We start from the raw sequence: 19,762 nt of genomic DNA, 5'->3' as shown, positions 1-19,762 counted from the left end.
ACGTAATTATTATCCATGGCAGGGATTGTCCCCTATTGCCATGGGATAGAATTAATGTCATGCTTTATTGATAATACGATGGTGCATTGAATGGGTATACCCACCATCATTTGAAATTACTTAGAATAACATACATGCGTTATATCTAAATGGTTCATTTGTTTTGTAATCTCATTGTATGGCATAGGCCTAAAAATGAGGTAGAACCAAAACTTACGTGGCCCCAAAGAAGTTTTCAACGCTAAATATTCAATTCCCATTGCTTTCTATGGTAGGTGGGACCCACACAACTTCCCAAACATTGAGTGAAATTGGCACGAGACCCAATGCAATTCCATTTAATGTAATTCCAAGCTTTTCCATTCTTCCCAAACATGGAGTGGAATTGGCACGGGACCAGATGAACCCCATCCCGCCTAATCCCGCCTAATCCCACTCCATGTTTGGGAAGAATGGAAAAGCTTGGAATTACATTAAATGGAATTGCATTGGGTCTCGTGCAAATTTCACTCAGTGTTAGCAAGTAGTGTATGTCCCACCATGATGTGTGGGCTATATCCACACCATCCACCCATAGCTCGGCCTAAAGCAGAGTCCTCATGGGATAGGAAAAGATAGAATGCACTAGCTCCCCGAGCACGTTGTTTTTTGATTGCCAAGCACTTGTTCTTAAAGTAATTAGGCTTCCTATAGTACCAACAACCATTCTTATTTTCTTTACCCCTTTCCTTAGGACTTTCCCTAACCTGATTTTGTAACAGGATCTCTTGCTTCCTTAGGGTTTTGCTTGATTTCCTTTCCAATCACACCTATTGTTTTTTTTAGGATTGAGCTTGTTGCCAGATGATTCTTTAGTTAAATAAGCAACATGCAGTTTCACAATCTTATCATTGGCCTCATAGAGCATCAATTGAGTGTGCAATGGAGTCTGTAAGTATTTAAGCCCATTCAAAGTTGTAGTTATATACGAAATTGGTATACATGGGAATCCAAAAAATGAGAATTGCATTCTATTGTGGCTTCCTCCTTTGGCAGCTACAATCATTTTCATGTATCAATTCATTATCAAATTAAATAAGCCCATGGAAAACAGGCCTTCAGATCCCCTTCTCACCACACCTAGGTCCAACCCCAATTCATTACCAAATAAAACAAAGAGGGTTTACATATACTAATATCCCTTCTTGCCACATGCCAAAGACCCTCCCATTTTATATTGTCAAAGAAACTTCCTATCTTTCATATACAGTTATAAAATACTTTGTGATGGACTAATATCAAAGTTGAACATTAAAGGGAATAGCTAACCATTACATTTACTATTCACACTTTTTTTTTCTTTTAATTTTTATAGATAAATGAGATTTTCGTTTTTTATATGTATAAAGTTAAGGGCAAATGCATCATTTCATAGAAGATACTTTTTTTCTCGAAAGGGTAAAAGCATCATTTTATAGGTCAACAGTCAAATTTAATAGTTAACGGTCCCCTTTAATGGTCAACATTAATAAAAGTCAAGTATAGAGTGTTTTATGACCATATGTGAAAAATGAAAGGGGTTATTTAGCAATATTAAGAAGGAAGGGGTTTCTTTGGCATGTTGCAAAAAGGGTGGGTGCCATACGTCAAAAACTCCAAAAATAAAAAATAAAAAGAAAATAAAAATCATAAAAATAAAAAAATAAAAAAAATTCAAGGAGAACCAACATAACCCATTGATGGTAATTGAAGATTCTAAGGTTGTATCCTCATTTTGGATTGGCTTTACAGATCCTGTTTTCCAAACATTCCTATCTAAGGCTGTATCCTTAGTAAACAGGCCTCAAGCTCCCCCTGTCACAACACCCCGATCCATCTGGATTCGGGGATCATTGCTGAATAAAACAAATTAATTAGAATCAACATAAACACATCAATGGTAATTGAAGATTGAAAAATAATTGACAGACACCTTCCTGTTTGCAACCCCAACCACTTCCATATATGGAGAGGAATGATTCTATTTCTGGTTGTGGGGGTCTCAAAGGTAGCTTGCAACCCATGGAATTCTCCCATCAGCCATAAATAGATAAACCATATCCAGTATCAGCTCTGTTGCTACTAACAACAGCTTTAGCCATTTCATCCGTTCTCTCCAACCATTGAATGCCCAACAGCGTGTTAGGCTTGCCCTTCTAGACCTATCAGCCTTTCTGCCCTGTTCAATAACTAATCGAAGATGGCATTCCAAGTGCATCTGGATATTCTAATTATATCTTTTTTCAATAACAGAAGTTCTCATTAGATTACTAACAACACAGAAAAACGAGCCAAGCCTAAAGACAATGTTATGAAGGTTTGAGACCTTAAATATAGTCTTGGAATAGATAGCTCTACAAGATTAAAACCATAACAACACCACACATTTTGTTCCCAAAATCCATTTTGATATACATGATTTCATGCCAAGTTCAATCAGCAACTATCCAATTTTATGCCAAGATCTTCTTCACAACTGTTCATATCAATCCACTATGCAAATAGTTGTTAACTGATGAATCGATAAATAAAAAATTTCCTTTTACTCTTCCAAACTGCTTATTGGAATTTTCTACAAATATGAGTTGAGAGAATAATCAAGACTCTAGCTTCATTGAAGAGAGAAAAAGGTGTATATACAAAACACAATAATTACAGTGACCAAACTACCTTAAATACAAGAAACGACTAAATTACCCTATGGACAACATGTAACACCCCCGCCCCACGGCATGATGGGTATCGTCGAGATTTTGCTAATTAGAATTGAAAACATACCGTGATAACTGATAAGGACTTAATGAAGAAATCAGCAACATGAGACTTGGAGTTAGTATAGGGGGGAGAGAGTGCCATCTTGATAGAGATGACACACAAAATGACAATCAGTCTCAATAAGCTTGGTTCACTTGCAAAATACAAGATTGGAAAGACTGCCTCAAAAGTATTGCCAGCCACAACATGATACTCAGCTTCAGCATTCCAGTGACAAAGTGTGGCCTAGTGAAGAATAGGTACCTATTTGCTCAAACCTTGGACAGAACCACGAAAAAAAAAAGGGGTAAAATTTTTGTTGCTCTCTGTAATGTTAAGGTAAGAGCACGGTCAGCAATGAACTCGGGCTCCATGAAGGCCAGCTGGTCCCGAAAACCGGTCATAATGGAGTAGAACTCCTTAAGTGAAGATCCTCCTATCGAGTAGTCAGAACATCAATTTCCAACTGATACTCTTTGGTAGAATTGGACTGCATATATGGCACAAATAAGTACTCCTGAGCTTCTTAGGCAGTCTGAAACTTGGCAAAATGCATATCCACGTAAGGATTGATGGAATTTTCCATCCACGTTGTGGTATTGAATTATTCACTCTCCATTCATTCATTACTGTCATTCCAAAGGCATAAATTTGTACTTCCAATTTAAACATTTATTACTTGCATAGAATCAGCCACCATTCCAATTATCTCCAAAGGAAAATCACTACATCTTTGAGAAGGAATATGAGTCCCATGGACGGCTATGGATGTCTGATCGAACGGGATCTGATAACAAGCAGCCATGGTACAAGTGAAAATTTCCTCCAAAATTGCACAATGAATGCTGAACAAATATCCAAATCAGAACTTCCTTCAATTCCAGAAAAAAAAAAAAAAAAAAAGAAGAAAAAAGGCAAGGAATATGGTTCGATGAAAACTCTAGTGAGGGGTTTTGATGCCACAAGCCCAAATCAACAGCAAAGATGAGGATATTAGGCTCAAAATGTTGCGAAAATACTACTTTTTCCAATCCCTTACAATATCGGTCACCCAGCAACCCAACACAAGCCAATGCTTGAAACCAGAAAAACAAGACTGCTTTGCAATCTACAGGAGGAAGGAAGGGGGATGAACTAAACTGATTTGATGTCTAATGTATTAGAAAACGCTCATACGTGGAGGAAGCTCTGATACTATGAAAATTGCAGTAAGGGTTGAGAAAATTTTCCTTCCCTACCTTCATTGAAGGGAGAAAGAGGAATATACAAAATACAATTATCACAATGCCTAAACTCCCCTTGAATACATGAGATGACTAAACTACCCTTAAATACACATATTACTAAATTACCCTTAACTGAGAACATAGTAATACTCATTTACAATGTTGCAGTTTGATATGATTAATTTCTTGCAGAGTTTGATTTGTAATGACACTGGCCAGCATAAACACATAGACGCAATTCACAATCTGTTTCATTTCCCAATCTGATATATGTTTTGGTTCTGATCCTGTTTCCTTTTTCTTGTATTAGTAAACCAAAAACAATCACCTTCAGCGGCAACTGACATTGATGTAGAGCGGATTGCGGACAGTTACATGGCCAAGATGGATCAGAAAAGGCCCGGTCGATGACAGAAGTGATCCAGACCATCGAACCTTAAATCGGGCGTATCTTGCAATCCGGAATGAGTTATCTGACGTAAAATATATGATTTTGGGGTAGAACGAGCTACTGAAGCCAACCAACCCGGCTATGCCGGGTTGCGCAGCCCGAAATTGCGAAAAACCCCTGGATCGACGGTCATTTTCCTGTTTTAATTTCGTTTTTACTATAAATAGTAAGTTTTAGTTTGATTATAACTCTTCATCCATCGGGCTTTAGGAGTTGCGCCCAACGTGAAAAGAGCTTAGAATAATTAGGAGAACGGTTTGGTGAAGCCAAATAGGACACTTACTATTTTTGGCCGAAAACCTTGCGCACTAGTAGACATCACGACCGTCTATAAATAGTAAGTTTACTATTTATAGTAAGTCGCGGATTCTAGGAGTTTGAGTTGTAGTTTGATTCTGATTTCTTTCTCATTGCTTGTTACCCTTATTTAAAGGGTTGTGAACTCGTTTTTATTCATCAATTAATCAATTTCGAATTTCTTAGAATTTATTTCTATCTTCTGCTTTCTTTTCCTCGTGGATTCGAGAAGTCTCTGTGAGGAGTCCAGAGAAGCTCCGTGGATTCGGAGTAGTTATCCTCATCAAGTTCATCCCGTTCATCCCTGCGTCAGACATCAACCAACATTTGCGACTAATCACAGAATCCGTTGAGCTTACATGCCTCCAATGGAAGATGTTTGTAAACCAAAACCAACTGTTCGCAATATCGTCAAAATACTCTAATGCCGAATATTAGAGAGATAAGTCACATTGACAAGGAAACTTTTTAAAAATATATATCATAAAATTCAAAAGAAAACACAACTTTCATATCAAATTACCTTTTTTTCACACAACACAAACTAACTACAATTCTTCAACACTAAATACAGAAAAGAGCAACTACTCCTACTGCATCTGAAACATGAAAAGCATACAGATCACAGGCACAAGGATATAAAACAAAACTATTAAATTACAAAGAAAAACAATCCGAACAAACCTCAATCACTTTTCGAACAGAGTCTCAAGAGAAGCAGACTTGGGATTCACCATCGGTGGGCCCTTCTCCCTCCGTTCGAGCTCATCGAGCCTAAATGTGATGAGCTTATCCCAATTCCCGCCCTCGAAAAGCACCCCAGCCTTCCCATCCGTGATTCTCTGAATAATCCCACAATACATGTGAAATGGGTTGTCAGGATTCTTCACAATAACAATCATACCTGGCATCAAGAGAGGCAATTCAGGTGGTTTGGGCTTCGAGCTCGAAAACCCAACACCCATTTCACCACTAGAGTCGATCTTTTTTGGAGGGGGGTTTTCCTCGATGAATCTGTTCAGTCCTTTCTCTCCACCAGGGAAACCTCCAGTGAGACCTAAGAGCTCCTTCTCAAAAGCGTCCTCATCGACATCCAAAGGCGAGAGATTCGAAGAAGGCAGCGTGCCTGGTTTTTCCTGTTCAGTAGAAGAAGTGGGTGGACTATCGACAGTTTTCTTGAGTTCTTGTTCAAGGCCTTCTTCTCCACTACAGAGGCCTCTGCCACCCAAGAGCTCAAAGAGATTGAATTTTGCTGATGGTTTGAGAGGGAGAGAGGCAGTGGGCTTATGTGGGCTTTTGAAGAAGAGACGGACTGGTGTTGGGTTTCCAAGGAAAGTAGATTTCTGAAGGGAAGGAGCACTTTGAAGGCTCGGGAGAATGAAAGGAGAAGAAGCCATGGTTTTTTGCAGAGAGAGAAGGAAACGAAAAGCTTCGTCCGATCAGCTGGAGAAAACTTTGTAGAGGAGACGGATTGGCTACTCCCCCTTACACCAGCCCCGTGGCTGGTGGTCGGTGCTCTGTGGGCCCCCCCGTGATGTATGTATTTCATCCACTCCTTTCATCCATTTTTACAGATCATTTTAGGGATTGAAATAAAAAATTATGTAGGGATATAAATCTTAAGTGGACCACACCACAGGAAAACAATAATGATTGGATATCCACCATTAAAATCCTCCTAAGGCCCTTGAACTATTTATTTGACATCCAATCTATTGATTAGGTCATAAAGATGCAGATGAAGCGAAAAAATAAATATAAACTTGATCCAAAACTTTTGTGGCCCCCAAAACGCTTTTAATGGTCAGCGTTCATTAAACACTGTTTCCTGTAATGTGGTCCACTTGAGATTGAGATATATCTCATTTTTTCCTTCGTTACCATAAAATGATCTATTAAAATAGATGGACGGCATGGATGAAATACTTAAATCATGGAGAGGCCCACAGAGCACCGACCATCAGCCAATGGTGGAGGCAGGGGGAGTAGCCTATCCGTTTCCCGAACTCCCACATCATCTACTATTACACGTGGCATTGTTTCAAGCCCCTGGTGCCGGGAACGGATTGGCTACTCCCCCGACACCAGCCAATGGCTAGTGGTCGGTGCTATGTGGATCCTACCATGATGTATGTATTTCATCCATGCCATACATCTGTTTTTACAGATCATTTTACGATATGAATCCAAAAAATGAGATATATCCAAATCTCAAGTGGACCACATTACAGGAAACAGTGTTAAATGAGGATCGACCGTTGAAAACATTTTGGGGGCTATTAAAGTTTTGGATCAGATATTTGTTTTTTTCTTCATTTGGGCCTGTATGACCTAATCAACAGATTGGATGTCAAATAAACAATATAGTGGGCCTTAAGAGGATTTTAATGGTTGACATCCCATCACTATTGTTTTCATGTAGTGTGGTCTACCTGAGATTTATATCCCTCTCATTTTTGGAATCAGGCAATAAAATTATCTGTAAAAATGTATGAACCGAGTAGATGAAACACATACATCATGGTGGGCCCACAGAGCACCGACCACCAGCCACAGAGCTGGCGTTAAGGGGAGTAGCCAATCCGTTTCCCTAGTGCCACGTCATTAGTCGGGGATCTGAAATGAAAACCGATGTACGGAATGGATAAAACGTGGCAATAGCAATAAGGTACATCCTCCAGCTGCGGGTAATCTGCATCTCTTCACTACCACACACGTGGTATGCACTCATCGGAAATAGTTTCACGTTTCCGTACGAAGCAGTGGCAGGATTTGATTGGCGATCAGGCCATCGTTAGAGATTTGCCGTAATTGACTCAAGGCCCACGTGTAACATCAGCTGCCCTCCAATCAAATCCTGTCATGTTGGAAGCGAATTAGCTGATGTATCACACACCGGCTACGGATTGGCTACTCCCCCTCCACTAGGGCTAGTGATCGGTGCATTGTGGTCCCCACCATAATGTATGTGTTTCATCCATGCCGTCCATCTATTTTTCTAGATCATTTTATGATATGAGACCAAAAACGAGGTATATACAAATCTCAAGTGGGCCACATTACAGGAAACAGTGTCCAATGAACTTTGAATATTAAAAACTTTTTGGGGCCATAAAAGTTTTGGATCAAGATGATATTTGTTTTTTTTTTTTTATTCATCTAGGTCTGTATGATCTAATCAACAGATTGGATGTCAAATAAACAGTACAGTGGGCCTTGGGAGGATTTTAATGGTGGATATCCAATCCCTATTGCTTTCCTGTGGTGTGGTCCAACTGAGATTTATATGCCTCTCATTTTTTTGGAATAAGCCCTAAAATGATCTGTAAAAATGGATTAACGGAATGGATGAAACAAATACATCATGGTGGGCCCAGAGACCACCGACCACAGCCACCTGGCTGGTGGCAGGGGGAGTAGCCAATCCATTTCCCCACACACCACCCAGATTTCCAATTTTGGCAGGAGGCTCTCATTCTGGCAAGCTAAGCTATGTGGGGGCACAGCGTGATGATTGTGATAAATTCATCCAGTCCATCCGTTTTACCAGATAAGTCATAGTGGCCGTTCAATCTCCCCTATTTCCTCTCATGTGTCCCAATTGACTGTTGGATCTCCCTCATTTTTGTTGGAAGTTCTAAAATAAGCTGGAAAAAAATGGATGGACAAGGTGGATTTATTACAAATGTCACGGTGGACCCACCTAGCTTTCCAGCACCAGAACTAACTTCGAAAGCTTTCAGCAGTTAATCCGCGTTCCACCATATAGAAGTGGATTGTATAGTAACTCTACGGTACAGCAAGGCTCAACGATATGCATGTGCTGAAATCAGAATGCATATACCGCGGATGCTCATGTTGTTTTTTAGGACTTTTTTTTTTTTGGAAAAAAGATTTATATTTTCTTTCATTTTTTCAGTGCTTATGAGTACTAAAATTCTGCACTTGATTTAATTTTCAAAGTTTATTTTTCAGTTTATCAAACAACACTTCGATTGGACATTTTAAAGTGATTAAATCAGAAGCTTGATTGTTCAAATAAATCTAAATGCCCTTACATTATACACACACACTTCTGCATTTCTTAACTGATCATTCTATGAAAACTGATGGATATGGTACGTGTAATGCACATGGAGAGAGAGAGAGAGGTTTGCGAGAGTGGGAATCCATGGTCAAAAGGAGTATTTGATGAGGGGTTTGCTACAATATGTCTAGAGGTATTGCTATCTTACATCCTGGATGTACATATCCAATCTGAGGTCATGTTTTAGTGATACAAACAGTTTATAAGATGGGCCTCATTGTAGATGGGGATGCATGAAAAAAAAAAAAAAAAGATTAAAAGAGAAGGCTGATTCCAATATTTCAACCATCTGATCATTTAAAACTCTTTTCCTTTGTATATGAATAATCTCCTTTAAACATTCTTTTGTGGATCATACATAGGTTTTTCCAATTTTGAAAATTGTTTTGGTTATTAACCATCCACTATGTGGCCCATCATATAATGTTGTGGATCATTACAAAATGGCCCCATATCCAATTGCTAATTCCCAAAGAAAAAAAATACCAGTAAGTTGGGATGCACATGTATTTCTGAGGGCCCAATAAGTTGGGATGTATTTCAGATATCACTAATACAGACGCAGCACGGCAGAGGCAAGCTGCTACTGATGAGTCCATGCTCAAGCATCTAACAAGAAGGCCATCGCGTCATGTGCAGATAATACATATCAGCCTATGATATGATCTTCAGCCACTATTGAAATGGCACCACATCGGGTTTTCCGCTTCTTATCACCTGTTTCAAGCAATTCGTGACATGATGTTCTTCCTATGGAACCAGCACATGGACTGTACATGGGGGACCAACAATTTAATTTCTTGATTTCAACCATTGGCTACAGGCAATCTCCTTATTCAATGACAAGTCGTAATCATGGGGCTCATGAATCACATGACCGATACGCCCTTATATCGTTACTAGTTGTAATTTGGGTGGTTTGTGTAATTTGATGTGGTAAACTGGATGCTTAAATAGTAAAATACAGGCATCTCCTGATCAAATTCTCCATCCAAAGCAGTTGGAACAATTCCTTGTTATCTCTTACAAAAACTGCAAAGCACATATTCTTTTGGTTACAAGTCAGCTTCCACTATACTAAAGGAAAGAGCCCAAGCACAATAATTTTAGGCTAAGCATAAAGTTCACAGAATAATCCCCTTTTTGGTCCATGAAAACCAGCTTTGCACACAAACTTGCTACAATCAAGACTAGCTAGCCATGCTCACCAATCTTCTTGTCCTGCTGAGAACCCTTAAAACCATCTTCAAAACGTCCCTGAGTCATTCTGCGCTCGTGTCCTTTCTCTTCTGTTTCTTACTATTGGCTGCAGTTTTATGCCTACCAGTTTTGGAGATTATATGGTACTTCTCTCCCCTCACTTTCTCTGCTGGAATGTGCTTTATGGCAGTTTATCGGTTCATGGTGTCAGAAAACTTTGAAGGGGAGAGGGAAGTTACGCCTGCCGAGGGGAGTGTGGATGAACATTGCAGACTAGGAGTAGCGTGGATGAATGACAAAGCTGAATGTTGCATTGACATTGATGATGTTGAATTGGGGTGTTTTCAGATGGAGGATTTGAAGAATGAGACGGCGGAGGGTGGATGGGAGGAAGATGGAGGTGGTTATCTAGCAGAGAAGCTGGGCTCTCTCAGAGGGAAGCTAGAGGCAGGAGACGAAAATAGTGGTTGCAGCGAAGATGAGATGTCTTTCCAGATAGATAGGTTGGCTGAGGGACTGTGGAATTGCTATTTTGGAAGATATTCAAGTTGGAATTATAAGGGGACTGATGCGGAATGGTGTGGTGAATAGTTTAAAGAAATTGGAAGTACCCATAACTAATTATGGGTGTGTTTTCTTTCATTTTCTGTTAGCAGCATGGTGTCAAGAGGCCTTTGTTTTCCTTTGCCTCCTTTCAAAATAGTTTTTTTTTTTTTTACTAAGATTGTAACTTGATTGACAACAACCACATGATTGGCTCGATAAAAAACCACGACATGGTCATGGTAGACAACCATGGGGTGTTAGGTAGCACATGTTGCAGGTGCAATGGTGCATCCATAGCACCCTGGTAGAGAAACATGGGGTTCATGGTCTTTTGGTGCAGCCCTTTTGGTAAAGATTCCTTGTGTTGGTACCACTCATATGCTGATATTCCAGCTCCATAACTAATAAGAGTGCGTTTGGTTGCACCAAATATCATGAAATTTCGTGTTTAGTGAAATTCTGTTAACGAAATGCACGACAAGAAATGCAGTCACAGGTTTCCTTGTGAAGCTTGTGAACCTTGCAAGAGAGACGGAAGCTCGCACATCTCTAGCATCTCCACCATATACATGGCACCCTCCTTGGGTGATCAGGGCACTTGAAAGACCATGGCCCTAAAATTAGAGCAACCAAGTCATCTGATCAGCGCGACTTTTGCCTATTGAATATGGATTGTTGAAGCTCATTCTCTCTAACTGTGCAATTGCATGCTGAATATGTGATGGCTACGATAGTTAGATCCCCAAGGGTTTTGTCCTGTGATCCATCCATGTGATGCCCAATAGATTAATGGCCCATCACTCCAGAAATGTGCTGCATATTGGCCTTGGATTAACTCAAATGCAATCATTGTCATAAAGATTGTATTTAAATAAATGCTTTGAAGATACAAGTGGATTTCATATAACCAACAGAAGCTCTCTCAAGAGAAGTGGATTTCATATAACCAACGGAAGCTCTCTCAAGAGAAATTTTTCTATGTTTCTCTTTCTTACACTAAACAAGTGGTGAATTCTTTACTAATATTCACTAGGTGGGCCAATTTTTATTCTTTAGCCACAACCAAATTCTATACAAATCTACTAAAAAAACAAAAGAGGTAAAGAGAGGAAGTTTTCAAAATCCAATGGTTAGAATTGGATGGAGCTGGTGAAGGTCTGACCAAACCTCCAATTGGAAGGCACCACGTTATATACAGTTCGGAATTTTCCATTGCTTGTTTGGATTCTGAAAGAAAGGCTCTGGCCATTGAGATAGGAGTTGCTCTGCCAGTTTGCACCCCAGTTCCTAGTCATTGCAAGCCAGTCAGTTTTAGACCCTTTGATCCACACCTTAGATATCTCCCCATTTCCACCCACATTACTAATCATCACAAGCTCAAAGTAATCCCGTCCGTTGATGGTAAACCTCATGCCCCCAGTTCTCTTGCAAGTGACCCTGGTATCAAGAATAATTTTATCATGGTTCTACTCAAATGGTTAGAAATCCCAAATTAGAAACTCTATAATTACAAGATCAAAAGTATGGCTTTGCAGATCATAATTCCACAGGCCTGAAAGCCAGCCCTCTACATGCAGCCACATGTGTGGAAATCCAAGCTGCCCATCAGGTGTTGAGTATATCCACCGGGCCCAATAATCAGGTTCGTCCATACATCATGTGGGTCAATGTGCAAAATAAACAGACGGCTGAAAAGAACTCGCTAAGTTCTCTTCATTGGTGTAAATTGTGGCCCACCTGAGTAAGTTGTCTGATCAGGGGGCAATCATCTACATGATAGGGTCTGTGGCCCACCTTGTGGCCCCATCATCAAAGATGGCATGGCTGAGGTGATGATACATAATCAAAGGGACAGAAATAGGTACCTTCTGTAAAAGACTGGCACAATCCCTCCCTTGTAAATTGCAATCTTCTGAAAAGCAGGTTGGGACAAGTCAAAGTGCTGATTTGGAGGATTACACCAACCTCCATTGTTGTTTGGGAGGGCATAGTTTGGTGGACAGAAATTGGTGGCTGTGATTGTGATAGATGTCCCCTTCAAACACCATTGAGGATCCTGTGTTGAGTCACATACTATTTGAAAACATGCCCCACATGCATTCCCATTGTTGAAGAGAGCTGTGCTCAAGGCAGCATTGTTTGTCCCATAACCAGAACTGTACAGATTCTCATAGCCACAAGCACCACCTGCATCCATTTAACATTTTCATCATTTTATTAAGCACATGATCACATTTGAAATTTTCAGTTTGTCTAGGCACGTTTGGATGCATTATCAAATTAAATTAGCAAACAGATTGGCTGTTTGGGCTTTAAATTGCAATCACATTACTTTCAAGTTTGTGCTCTGAAGAAACATAATTTCAGATTTCAAGGAAACATTTGATTGTGGTCGTTTATGAATCTTCAAAATTCAATCCATTGTGCATCCAATCACAGTCTTCGATGGACGGACATATGGATAGATTAATCAATAAATGGATGAGAAATTCAAATAATCTTCACCCCATGTCTTTCCTCAGCATCAATTGCTGTCTTATTGGGCCATCTAGGCCACAGATCAACCAAGTAGCTAGAAAAAATCCAAAATGCAAAGCATTTGCACTCAAACCAGCACATGCGACGGTAAGTAATGTGTGCCTGATCTTGGTCGTTCATCAAGCAGCCCCACCAGTCTGATCAGTTGGACAACATATATATGCTGAATGTGTTTTCTAGTGATCAAAGTCCATTTGTTGATGTGGCCCAGCTGATGTGTGGACAGCCCGGGTTTCTGCTCAGAGCACATAATGTAGATGGCTAAAATCTGTGTGCCCAGACCAAACACAAAGTTAAGAGAGAAACCATAGCAATGTCCCACATCAGACAAAAGAAAATCCAAAAAACAAAATCAATGGCTGTGATATTCCCATTTCGTGGGTAGTTGGTCCCATCCATGTGGGACTCGTGAAATCAGAAGTTTGGATCACTGAACCATGGACCCCACTCATACAAACCAATGCATGATGAACTACACCTAAATTATCAATGTCATGAAAACTTAGAAAATAGGAGTGAATTAATGAAAGAAGCAAGCATATGGTACATACCCATTGTACCAGAAGCATCACTTCCACCATAAAATGTTGCATGGGCACGCTGCCAAACAATAGCTGCACCTACATATTTAGCGGCACACACAATGAGAAATAGCAAAACTCCTCCATATTTAGCAAACTTCTCCATTTTGGATTCTCTTGCAAACCCAAAAAGAAATACTTATGTTTTGCTAGATAGAGATGGCTTCTCCACAACCCCACCACACCACTATTTATATTGGATTTCATCATCAGATCGCATGTGCCAACTGTTTTCCAGACTCAACATACATGAGTCATGACCACTGCCAAACACTCCCATCTGTCTAGAACAGCTCGCAAATGATGGAACGAGTTATTTTATGATAGTTGACCACCGTTTAAAAAATGACGGTGACCCCTTTTCCGTACACATGCCAGGGTTTTGCATAAATTCAGACCGTCCAAATTGCTGACCCAGTTTTAGATGAAGCTTTACTATCAAGTTAGGCTTGTTGAATTTGAACCACTCATTACTTTTCTTTAACTGTCCATTGTTAGCCACTGAATCGACGGCCAGGATTTCTCGATCGGGTTGATCTTCGAGATTTTCTCCATATACAATGTGACCCACAATTTTGATCGTTCTGATAGCCACGCATGCGTCCTGCGTGTGATGATGATGAGTTGCTACCATTTTGTAAATGGTGGTGATTTATACCATGGAATTCTTATGTAAGTGATGATGTACACATGTATGTTTTGACTGTTTCAGTAGAGAGAACGGATTACCTGCCTCTGGCACATACGTGGCACGTGTATGATGATCTAAACCATACATCCTGTGGATTCGGCTGTTGGTTAACGGTAATTAACTTAATATTAATTTCTTAATAGAAGTCATTGATAGTTTTAGTGTTCATTTGACTCCACAGGTTAGAACCGTCTAAACACTGATTTTTGGACTATGGGTCACGAAATGAACGGTTTTGATCTGATCCATGATGCATGTTTGCCACGTGTTCAGAATGACATGTCGGTGCCTCCAGATTCATGGAATCTGCTCTGGATCGTTGATGTACTTTTGTGGGACACATCAGACCAGTGCTCTGGATTATCCAGTATACTATGCAAAGCCTCGAATTTCCCCAAGTCCAATAACCCAATCCGGACCGTCCATTAGGTCCAGCTCACACTTCATGTGCAACAATGACAAATCCGGACCGTCATGTATATGTTCTGCCATCATTTTAGGCCATGAGTCAAAAACTGAAGCATATCCAAAGCTCAATTAGACCACACCGCAGAAAATAGTGGGGATTGAACGTCCACCGTTGAAAACTTCTTGTGGGCCACAGAAGTTTTGGATCAAGCTGATTTTTGTGTTTTCCCTTCATCGAAGTTTGTGTGACCTTATCAACTGGTTGGATGACAATCAACATCACATGTGGGCCCTGAGAATGTTTCAACGGTGAACTCATTATCCCTACGGTTTCCTGTGGTGTGGTCCAATTGAGCTTTTGGGTTCATGCGCTCAAATGAGCTGGCAAAAATGGATGGGTGACCTCATAGAGTCATACTACCATGGAGGCTGGTGGTGGCTGGGTCATCAGGCAATCCTGTCCACATGGTCTGTATAATTGGCACACGCATACCCAGAATAAATTCAAACAGTGGTCCATGCTATAGATGGGACATATCAAACCCATTTTGGGTCTTGTTAGGGAAGACTGAGATAAAAGGCCAATAACTAAATACTTTTCATAAACAACCTGTTTATTATTCAAGAAGTAGAAAAGTATATTTGATTGTAAGTAATTTATTGAAAGTTTGTTGTTCCCTTTACATCCATTGTCCATCATGTGGGGCGAACCTTTGTTGTGGATCATTCATTGTGTGGGCCCCAACTTTGTTGTGGGCTATCCATCATTAGGGTCCACCTTGGTTGTGGGACATTCATTATTAGGGGTCGACTTTTAATGTGCACAGTTCATTAGATAGGTCCACTTTTGATATCAATCATCCATCATGTGGGGCCCACCATCAATGTCATTGTCCATCATGTGAGGCCCATTTTAATATCCACTACCCATCATGTGGAGCCCACCTTTGATATGGACCGTCCATCAAGTGGACCCACCTCTAATGTGGGCCATCCATTATACGGGACCCACCTCAGACATTGGCCACTCATCATTAAGGTGACCTTTGATGTGGATTGTCCATCATGTGGGGCCCACCTTGATGTGGATCATCCATCATGTGAGACCCGCCATTATTAATTGCCCATCATGTTGAACCCGCCTTCGATGTGGGTTGCCCGTCATGTGGGCCCCACCTTCAATGTGAGTTGCCTATCATTGCCAGGCTTGTCTTGGATGCAATCCATTCATCATTTGGGGGGATCTTTCATGTGGATCATCCATCATGTGGGGCCACCTCAATATGAGCCATCATCATATGGAGCCTACTAGATCATCTACCCATTCATTAGATGATTTTCTATATACACGAACTTATGATGTAGGAGGTGGCACAAATATACTCCTAGCATGGTTGGATCTAAAGAAGGTGATCTATCCAAATTACACGCAACCTAATTTGATTGGTTCTCACGAGGAATGAACATAATTAGGGCCCGTTTGGACGGATGGATTAAAAGGGAGTTATCAGTACTCTATGGGATTCGCAAGTCCACTCCACCAATGTAGGGGCGATGGCGTGTTTGGTTTGATGAGGAGATAAGGCGGATGGCAGTAACAGCGATTTTCTGCTGGATTCGGCAGTCCATCCATCTCTCTCTCTCTCTCTCTCTCTCTCTCTCTCTCTGGATGGTGCCTCGAGCCCATTCCAATCCCATCGGCAGTCCTGCATACGGACGTGGACCCACCGGTATGGATGCAACATCGGTATGGACGGTGTCAAAGGGAGCACCCACCGGTATGGATAGAAAACATGCATCATGGTGGGGTCCACAGAGATTGGTGACGCCACGTCAGTAGCAATTTGGCTACTCGAACAGGAAATGGATTGGCTACTCCCCCTGCCACCAGCCCAGTGGCTGATGTTCGATGCTCCGTGGACCCCACCATGATGTATGTGTTTCATCCATTACGTTCATCCATTTTTTACCGATCATTTTAGGGTTAATGCCAAAAATTAGGGGGATATAATTCTAACGTTGACCACACTAGAGGAAAATAATAGTCATTGGATATCCACTATTAAAATCTTCTCAAGGCCCAATGTACTGTTTATTTGACATCCAATTTGTTGATTAGGTCATACAGACCCAAATGAAGGGGAAAAAAAGAAGAAAAAAAGATCAGCTTGATCCAAAACTTTTATGACCCCCAAAAAGTTTTAATGGTTAACATTCATTCAACACTGTTTCCTCTAACGCGCTCCACATGAGATTTGGATATACCTCATTTTTTCTCTAATAACATAAAATGATCTTTAAAAAAAATTAATGGACGGCGTGGATGAAACACATACATCATGGTGAGGCCCACAGAGCACTGACCACCAGCAATTGGCTTACTCCTAGCATGGTTGGATCTAAAGAAGGTGAACCATAAATTGATTATATCTTTTGATTCGAATAACATCAGGGCCGCACAACCTATTAATCTTTATTGTGATGGGTCATTCGGGATGAATTAACTTACAAAATGAGCCGTGTCTCTTCATTTTGTCAGAAATTGTATACTTTCAACTCAAAAATGAAATTTTAGAAAAAATTATTATTTTTAATCATTTCAATTTTTGTAGAATATCATTATTTTTAAAGTTTTCGATTTTCTTCTTCTTTAAAGAAAAAAAAAAAAAAAAAACTTGTAATCACGCTAGGACTCTTATAGCAAAAGTTTATTTAGAATTTTTATTTTTAGAAATTATATTTTAGAAGAGTTTTACTAAGAGTAGGGCTTTTATTAGAGTTAGAATTTTACTATTTTTATAATAATAAATTTTGATTTATTTTTTTCTTTATCAATTATGCAATTGAGACACATGCACCTTAGACAATTATTGATAAATAAAATTTCTAATTTTCTTTTATTTGTGAATTCAAGAAAATATCCTCATAGATTCAAAGTTTTAATCACTTGAGAAAAACAATGATGCTTTCATTATCCCTTCACACTCTTCCTGCGTCAACTTAGAATTGGTTCATTGCTAGCTACAAAGAGCAAATTTCCTTAAATAATTTCTTGAGTTAATATGTTATCAATGAAAAATGAATGAAATAAATTACCTTTGGAAGTTGAAAAACAATAATAAAATAATTAATAAAAGTAAGTTATTTTTTAAAAAGTTAACCAAACTAATTTATTTAAGAAAAGTAATTTATTAACTTACACAAGTTGAAAAAGCTACTTATTTGGTAGCATCCAAATACGCCCTAACTTTGATAAGACAGCTTAGATAACATGCTCAGGCTCATCTTGATTCTGGTGGGCTATGCAAAACCAAACTATTTGAAGGTTAAATCAAGAATTAGGTTGAATTTTGGATCCTGGCCTACTTAACTTGGGTTGATTTTACATTAATACCAGTTGGCCTCACCCAAACTTTTGAAGGAGAATCTCTCTCTCTCTCTCTCTCTCTCTCTCTCTCTGTATATATATATATATATATATATATCATGGGGTACTCGTCTTAGACTTGCTGCGGACGGTACGAAATGGAAATTTGGATGACAAGTCAACTGTTCATGTACAATGTTATATGTAAACTATCCACATACAACTCCTCTTTTATGGCTCATGTGTCACTCGCGTAGAACATCTGAACCATGAAGAAGGTACGGTGCACTTCCAAGATCATCTGAAGCTCAAATGTGATCTCACTCCTCTCATTGGGTGGGAAACAGTTGTACCTTATACCATTGTCTGTCCATTTATTCCTACGGTGTAGCTGGCCTGATAAGTGGGCCACTTTGGTTTTCATCTTAGGTGATCTTTAGGGTGCCACCTACCGGCTAGGATGTTCTGCACAAGTCAGATGTATGGAGGAAAACAAACGGTTGAATGCCAATGTTCATTTTAGTTTAATTTGAATATTTCTCAAGTCAATCAAACCAACTTTTAGTACTGGCTTACAAACATAAAATACAATATCTAGAACATGCAAGAGCACAAAACAAGGAGTCAATGGGAAATGATCCGATGGAACCGGAATGTATTAGCATCATCTCTTATGAGTGCTGATGGGGGCATGTTGACCATATGGCACATTATATTTTAAATCATTGGAGATTAAGTGACACAATTGTAAAATAATTTAAATGGGAAGTCAAAACATGAAAATGGATGGCTCACTTATTAAGTTAACTAAACAGCGATAAGATGACCTAATTAACTAATCTGATTCAACTAAAGATTAACCAAAACGATGGTAATTGATGAAATTAGTTTTTCAATCACATGGTAAAAGCCATAAATGGAAATATAAAAAGTAAAAGTTAAAATTATAAAAATAAAAAATAAATAAATAAATTGTACTCAAAAAGCCCTACATGATGGTCTGATCATAGGACGTGAATTGCAGGTACCCCAGCCGCAAGAAGTTCTTGTGATAGTAAGCTATGTGGTCCACTGAGATGTCTGTGAGAAATTCATTTTATCCATCAGTTTCTCAACTCGTGTCAGGACATGATCGAAAAAATGAGACGATCCAAAACTCAAGCATACCATACCACAGGAATTGGGATGGAATGCCCAGTTTTAGAGCCCACCATAATACTCATATGCCATATCCAAACCATTCATAAGTCATTCTAATTTATATGAACTGAAAATACAAATATTAGCTTGATTCAAAACTTGGGTGGCTCTATAACAGTGGGCGTTCCATCTACACTGTCTCTAATAGTGTGGTCCAATTGAATTTTGGGTCTGCCTCATTTTTGGAATCATGACGTAAAATGAGTCCCAGAAACTGATTGACAGAGTGGATTTCTCACGGAAGGAGCATAAGTGCACCCAAGAGACCACACTTTTAAACCCCTCAGCACGTGGCGATGTGGTGCACTTGTGCAAGATCAAAACTTGTACATAACAGATGTACAGTAAGGATAGAGATATGGCCCACAAGATCATTTCAATAGCCTGATTTTTTGAGA

General features: G+C 39.6%; 2 protein-coding genes across 4 annotated transcripts; both read right to left on the bottom strand.

The window, feature by feature from the left end:
- Window positions 1-1,724: 1,724 nt before the first annotated feature.
- On the bottom strand, window positions 1,725-6,218 carry LOC131231225 (NAD(P)H-quinone oxidoreductase subunit S, chloroplastic). 3 transcript variants are annotated; one of them, XM_058227351.1, is made up of 2 exons: window positions 5,431-6,218; window positions 1,725-1,874 (listed from the first exon to the last, which is right to left on the bottom strand). In XM_058227351.1, exon 1 carries the CDS (start codon window positions 6,141-6,143, stop codon window positions 5,436-5,438), a length of 708 nt encoding a protein of 235 aa, XP_058083334.1. In that variant the 5' UTR covers window positions 6,144-6,218; the 3' UTR covers window positions 1,725-1,874; window positions 5,431-5,435. The 3 variants fall into 3 exon arrangements, with proteins under 3 accessions (XP_058083334.1, XP_058083335.1, XP_058083336.1); XM_058227352.1 differs by lacking the exon at window positions 1,725-1,874 and adding an exon at window positions 2,241-2,255; XM_058227353.1 differs by lacking the exon at window positions 1,725-1,874 and adding an exon at window positions 2,587-3,559.
- Window positions 6,219-11,618: 5,400 nt separating this feature from the next.
- On the bottom strand, window positions 11,619-13,867 carry LOC131230862 (putative expansin-A17). The gene is made up of 3 exons (XM_058226886.1): window positions 13,669-13,867; window positions 12,445-12,766; window positions 11,619-12,016 (listed from the first exon to the last, which is right to left on the bottom strand). Exons 1-3 carry the CDS (start codon window positions 13,802-13,804, stop codon window positions 11,710-11,712), a joined length of 765 nt encoding a protein of 254 aa, XP_058082869.1. The 5' UTR covers window positions 13,805-13,867; the 3' UTR covers window positions 11,619-11,709.
- Window positions 13,868-19,762: the final 5,895 nt, after the last annotated feature.

Source organism: Magnolia sinica, chromosome 17 (genome assembly GCF_029962835.1).
Source record: "Magnolia sinica isolate HGM2019 chromosome 17, MsV1, whole genome shotgun sequence".
In the NCBI taxonomy this organism is placed as follows: domain Eukaryota; kingdom Viridiplantae; phylum Streptophyta; class Magnoliopsida; order Magnoliales; family Magnoliaceae; genus Magnolia; species Magnolia sinica.
This window is presented reverse-complemented; position numbering and strand designations above follow the sequence as displayed.